Source organism: Rutidosis leptorrhynchoides, chromosome 4 (assembly GCF_046630445.1).
Source record: "Rutidosis leptorrhynchoides isolate AG116_Rl617_1_P2 chromosome 4, CSIRO_AGI_Rlap_v1, whole genome shotgun sequence".
Taxonomy (NCBI): Eukaryota; Viridiplantae; Streptophyta; class Magnoliopsida; order Asterales; family Asteraceae; genus Rutidosis; species Rutidosis leptorrhynchoides.
The window spans coordinates 463,180,070-463,187,016 of record NC_092336.1 but is presented as its reverse complement, the minus strand read 5'-3'; the positions used below and the strand labels follow the sequence as shown (position 1 = coordinate 463,187,016).

The following is a 6,947-nucleotide window of genomic DNA, read 5'->3' as shown; positions in this document are numbered from 1 at the left end:
TAGTACAAGTTAGTTCTGTTATTCTATTCTTGGCTCCTTTGGTCCGATTCGCTAAAAGTTACTATCTTTTTAGGGGAATAAGTATTCTTGAGAAGTCATTAAACCCGGGGTTCGATAATGTGGGAGTTCGAGTACCTATTAACCAAATCAACAATGTGTATATATCATGGTAATGAATGTAACATACAAAAGTACAAGGGTATATATGAAAATATATTATGCATAGACAAAAACTTACATCCAAGTACATCCATGGATGAAGGTTTGTACGATTTTAAGTAATGAAACACTTTGATAAAAAGATATCTCTTTCTTCCCAATGACCTAAAAGAATAACTCATTGTGATTAAATACAAGTCTATTTGGTCAGTTTTAAACTTATATTCCAAGGTTCGTTTCATATATCAAATATTCTTTTTTTTGTAACATCATACAACATGTATAGCATAATGTACATCATATTTATGGTTAACTTTTTTTACAGCGACATATGGCACCACATTTGCTCCATGGGACCATTCATGCAACCATTTTTGAGGTCGATAAGTTAAATAGTGGATGGGATTTCAAAGCCTGTTTTAAGGTACATTTTTGTTGGCTTATCATTTCAGTATATATATATATATATATATATATATATATATATATATATATATATATATATATATATATATATATATATATATATATATATATATATATATATATATATATATTATTAATTATTAATTATCATTATTTTTCATTTTATTGTTTTATTGAACGTTCTTTGAAATTATGTTGTATTATATGTAATTAAGTTATAAAAACGTCTATTGCATACATTTGGCAATTTTTTCTACTTAAAAAGATGTTTTTTTAAGTTATGCATATGCAACGTTAAAATAAATGTATAACTATGAAATTTTTAGAATTTTGATAAACACAACAAAAAATTTCCACATTCGTCATTGTAATTCAATATAACGTGTTGGTCATAGAATCATTTGTAATCGTTGTCGGCCTCCTCTAACTTCTTACTATAGGCATCGCATGAGTGGTATACGAATGGGCAGCCTATTTAACTTTAACGAGTAGGCCAGTTTAACTCCAAGGGTCAAGATCTAATTGGTACTGCCAACAATTAGCTTCTCGGAGGAGGTTTTGCAACCTTCAACCGTACTGTCGGGTTGTTGTGATGTAGGGGTGGTCAGTATTTGGTTTGAAACCGTTTAACCCGAAAATCAAACTGGAACCAAACCGAAAAAAATCGAAACCGGATTTGACAAACGGTTTTCGGATCGAGTAAAATCGAAACCGAATTTCAATTCGATTTTCGGTTTTGAAAATTAGAATTCGGTTAAACCGAAAACCGAATTCAAAACCGAATTCAAAAACTTTAATATATATATTTTGTATATTAATGTTTTAATGTCATTATATTTTGGGATTCAATCATCCAAATTCGTTCTCACTCATATGACGATTAGAGGACCTACATTATATTTATGTTACTCAAATTATTATGTTCATCATCTTAATAACGGAAGCAGTAAACGTCACAATTAAGCTGTAAAAATTAATAAATCATCGAATTCTTGATAATTTAATAATACTTCATTGTTTTAGGTTGCAAATAATCAAGGCATCAGTAACGCCACAATTAAACTACCATGGTTTGTATTGATTCATGATTTTCGGTTTTAACCGAAACCGAACCGAATTCAAATTCGGTTTTCGGTTTTGGTTTCGGTTCGGTTTTCATTTTGAATTCTATTTTCGGTTCGGTTTTCGGTTTTGCCCAAAAAAAATTCAAAACCGAATACACCGAATAAATCGAAAACCGAACCAATGAACACCCCTAGTGATTTGAGTTTCCTCCTAACACGTGTGTGTGAGGCATATGATAGCGATTGTAGTTAAATTTCCTTCGAGTGATGCTGATACTGCCTTTAAAAAATAGGATTTGGCTTTTTAATATATATTGCGGTAAAAATTTATTTTAAAAGAACGTAAAGTTTATTTACCTTTTGAAAAACTAAACCTTATTTACTGTATATTCCCTCAAACTTAATCTTTTCATATAAATTTAACATATGATTTTTTATGTGTTACATCTTATAGCAAAAAAAACACATTTGATAAGTAACATTATTATTAATATTATTTACATTATTAGACATTAACTATAGTGAAAAACAGGGTTTATAAATTATCTTAATTGACTGATTATGTAGGATGTTAAAAGTTGTATTAGAGTTACGTTTTAAGCATACAATATATAATTTTGTAACTCACATAAATAAATATTGATATTACGTCTAAATAAGAATAATCGATATTAAAGTTGAATGTTTATATTTTATGATTAATTCAACTGAGTTTATTAATTTGATTATAGTAAGCTTAAATACAGTTGTAATACGTATATTAATTTGAATATAGTTAGTAATACATTAATACGTTTAACATTGTACATTGATTATTTATGTTTCTTTTTAATTTCGTTACATGGAGCCAACAAGTCAAGGAAATGGGAAAAAGTTTTTAGCTCAAATCAAAAGAATGATCCTTTGTAGCCCTGAGGTACGTAAATCATTGGGTACTTCAAACTCAAATTAAAAACCACACGTAAATTAATTTTTAATTTTTGTATAAACACTGTATTAGGTCGTGGGCTCGAAAATATATGCGACGGTCGATTTAGAAAAGGCGAGAGTTGCGAGAACCAGGATCATTGAGAACGAACCAACGAATCCTCGTTGGTTCGAGTCCTTTCACATATATTGTGCACACAATGTTTCAAACATTATATTCACTGTTAAATACGACAATCCTGTTGGTGCTATCTTAATCGGTCGAGCATACCTTCCAGTAGAGGAAGTTATTAACGAAAATGAAGTGGACCGTTGGCTCGAGATATTAGACGAAAATCATAACGCGATACAAGGACGTTCTAGGATTCATGTGAAGTTGAAATATGTTAGTGTGGGTAGAGATAGTTATTGGTCACAAGGGTTAAAAATTGCTAATTTTGGAGGTATACCTTATACTTTTTTTAGACAAAGGGAAGGTTGTGAAGTGACATTATACCCTGATGCACATATAGTTGATGATAATATTACAAATTATTTAATTTCCGAAGGGTATTATGAGCCTAAAAGATGTTGGGAGGATATATTTGATGCGATTAATGATGCTAAACATTTGATTTATATAACTGGGTGGTCAGTTTATACCAAGATTGTGTTGGTTCGGGACCATAAGAGGCCGAAACCGGGTGGGGACATGACATTGGGTGAGTTGTTGAAGCGAAAAGCCGATGAAGGTGTGAATGTTTTAATGCTTGTTTGGGATGATAGAACTTCGGTCGAAGCGTTGAAGAAGGACGGGTTAATGGCGACACACGATCAAGAAACGGGGGATTATTTTCGTGGCACCAAGGTTCATTGTGTGTTATGTCCGCGTGAGCCGGATGATAAAAATAGTTATGTTCAAGGTATCGAAATTGCTACGATGTTTACTCATCATCAAAAGACGATTGTGGTCGATAGTGATAATCCCGGAGATCCGTCTGGGCTGAGGAGGATTGTTGGGTTTGTTGGTGGTATTGATCTTTGCGATGGTCGGTACGATTATCGTGAACATTCTTTGTTTCGGACACTTAATGATGTGCATCACGGAGATTTTCACCAACCTAATTTTCCCGGTGCCACAATCACAAAAGGTGGGCCGAGAGAGCCGTGGCATGACATACATTGCAAGCTCGAAGGCCCGATTGCGTGGGACGTGTTGTATAATTTCGAACAAAGGTGGACAAAACAAGTTGGAGGTCGATATTTGTTCACGTTGTCGGAGCTTGATGATTTCATAACCCACCCTACTATGGTTGGATCGTCTGAAGACAATAATACCTGGAACGTCCAGTTGTTTCGGTCGATTGACGGTGGTGCTGTATCAGGATTCCCAGAAAAGCCTGAGGAAGCGTCCATGTGTGGGCTAGTTACAGGAAAGGATAACGTAATTGATCGTAGTATTCAAGATGCATATATTAACGCCATACGTCGCGCAAAAAATTTTATTTACATAGAAAATCAGTATTTTATAGGGAGCTCATATGGTTGGAAAACAAGTACCGAGTTCAAAATTGAGGATATCGGGGCTTTAAATCTCATACCAAAAGAACTCGCACTTAAAATCGTGTGTAAAATTAAAGCAAATGAGAGATTTGCTGTATACATAGTGATTCCGATGTGGCCTGAAGGGATCCCTGAAAGCGGATCTGTTCAGGCCATATTAGACTGGCAGAAAAGAACAATGGAAATGATGTATAACGACATTGCTTCCGAGGTTCGTGCCAAGGGGGTCGAGGCGGATCCTAGAGACTACTTGACATTCTTTTGCCTCGGGAATCGCGAAGTCGAAAAATCGGGCGAATATGACCCACCTGAGAAACCTGAACCAGAGTCCAATTACAGCAGAGCGCAACAATCACGACGCTTCATGGTTTACGTTCATGCTAAAATGATGATTGGTAAGTAGTATGCTACATAACTTTTTTACCCATATGATATTTCCTTGTTTTAACCACCGTTTCCAATAAATTACTTGCAGTTGATGACGAATACATAATCGTTGGTTCAGCTAACGTGAACCAAAGATCTATGGATGGGGCTCGAGACACTGAGATTGCAATTGGCGCCTACCAACCAAAGTACATAGCGACTCAATGGCCCTCTAGGGGTGCAGTATTTGGGTTTCGAATAGCGTTGTGGCTAGAGCATCTTTTTTACATAGATGACTCATTTCGGCATCCAGAAAGCTTAGAGTGTATTCGTAAAGTAAATGCTATTGCGGACGAAAATTGGAAATTGTATTCGAGTCCAACATTCGTTCAAGATCTTCCGGGCCATTTGCTTCGGTATCCGGTAGCAATCTCCGATGTTGGAGATGTTACGGCTTTGCCGGACTTTGAGTTCTTTCCAGACACTAAAGCCCGTGTTTTAGGGACTAGATCTGTGCATCTTCCTCCTATTCTTACCACTTGATGTAACTTACATACCTAATCACTTTAGATTTAAATAGTCGAAATGTATCAATTATAATAACTCGTATAAGAGTGCTCTAAGAGACATGTTTTTATGCAAGGTATTCTTCTGGTTAGTTTGTAAAATATATTGTGTTAGTATATAATATAATATCACAAAGATTAAAAGTAGAGCTAGAAATAATGTGAATTTAATTGCAAAGGGGTAGATATTAAAGAGACTATTAGTTAGGTAACATTTATCGTCTTCGTAATTTCTTCCTTCAAAACTCCATGACCTCCATTTTTGCCATTTTATACAGAAAAAACGTACACAAAAGACCCTTTTTATTCGATTCCCCTTGATATTTCGGACTGTCGACCTGTCATCCAGACCGCCCTGGAAGCAGAGCCAACGTTGTATGCGTGTTAATCAGTGGCATATCCATAAAAAATTTTCGATGGGGTCAAATATTTATTAACATCATTAAAACTATGAAGTTATTAAAAAAATAATGTCACAACCATATATTGAAGTACATGTGCAACACCTGACTAAACCAATATTACTTAGTTAAGTTTATCCTTTATTTATCGCGTTTTTGTTTTGAATAAGTCTGCCAGTTTGTTTCGATTTATTTAGAAGATTGAGTCATTGAGCAGTTGTGTAGGTAGTGGAATAGTTTAGCGATTTTCTGTTTTTCATTCAGTTATTTACTACTTTATTGTAGGCCTATATAAGGCATTGTTTATTAGAGTTTTTAATATAGAAAAAGCACATCTTTGAGTCAAAATCACTGCGTGTTCTTTACTTTTGTTTTTACCAAATTCAGTGTATTGTTGTGCGTGTTCAACTTTGATTATACATTTGGTATCAAGAGCTAGGTTACAAACAACATGTGTGATCTACAAGTTGTTGGTGGCATTGAGAAGTTGAACAACCGAAATTACAATTCATGGTCTACTTGCATCATGTCATATATGCAAGTTCAATATCTGTGGGAGGTTGTGAATAGTCATGACGTTCAACAACCTGGTGAAGAAGACAACAATAAGGTTCAACGAAAGTGGAAGGTGAAAGCAGGCAAAGCTATGTTCGTGCTGAAAACTACATTTGAAGAAGAGGTGTTGGAGCACATATGAGATACTGTAACTCCAAAGGAAGCATGAGATACGCTAGAAAAATTATTCTCCAAAAAGAATGATACCAAGCTTCAGTTGCTAGAAAGTGAAGTGCTTTTACAAAGTCAAGTCTTTGTGTCGAGAAATATTTAAATTAGATCCAGAAGAGAGGATCGGTGAAGCCAGAATGAAGAGGATAATCATTTATGGTTTGAAGCCTGATTTCCATAAATTTGTAGCAGCAATACAAGGATGGCAAACACAACCATGATATGAAAATATCACAGTACTTTTACAAAGTCAAGTCTTTGTGTCGAGAAATATTTGAATTAGATCCAGAAGAGAGGATCGGTGAAGCCAGAATGAAGAGGATAATCATTTATGGTTTGAAGCCTGATTTCCATAAATTTGTAGCAGCAATACAAGGATGGCAAACACAACCATCACTTGTAGAGTTTGAGAATCTACTTGTTGGACAAGATTCATTGACAAAACAAATAAGAGAAGTCTTTGTAAAGAATGAAGAGGAGGCACTCTATGACAATAAAAGTAAGTGGAATGGAAAGTACAAACATGGAAGTGGAGGTAAGAAGAATGACAACAAAGTAAAAGATGGTAGTAAAGGTATACATTCAGATTTGGGTTCTAGCAATTATCTAAAAGGCAAACAGTATGCACCAAGATACTATAATTGTCAAAAAAAGGGCACTTGGAAGGATTTCTCGTGACAAGAAGACCGACATGGTTAATATAGCATGGGCAAAGGATGATGAAGAATGGGATGTTGAAGCATTGATGGTGACCAAAGAGGAAGAGCTAT

At 34.7% G+C, this 6,947-nt stretch overlaps 1 protein-coding gene across 4 annotated transcripts; it reads left to right on the top strand.

Moving 5' to 3' along the window:
* The first annotated feature begins 487 nt into the window (after window positions 1–487).
* On the top strand, window positions 488–5,027 carry LOC139844460 (phospholipase D alpha 1-like). 4 transcript variants are annotated; one of them, XM_071834689.1, is made up of 5 exons: window positions 491–583; window positions 1,026–1,036; window positions 2,505–2,565; window positions 2,650–4,513; window positions 4,594–5,027. In XM_071834689.1, exons 1-5 carry the CDS (start codon window positions 491–493, stop codon window positions 5,025–5,027), a joined length of 2,463 nt encoding a protein of 820 aa, XP_071690790.1. The 4 variants fall into 4 exon arrangements, with proteins under 4 accessions (XP_071690793.1, XP_071690790.1, XP_071690791.1 ...); XM_071834692.1 differs by lacking the exon at window positions 1,026–1,036 and having other exon boundaries at window positions 488–583; window positions 2,497–2,565; XM_071834690.1 differs by lacking the exons at window positions 1,026–1,036; window positions 2,505–2,565 and adding an exon at window positions 1,075–1,115 and having other exon boundaries at window positions 491–575.
* Window positions 5,028–6,947: the final 1,920 nt, after the last annotated feature.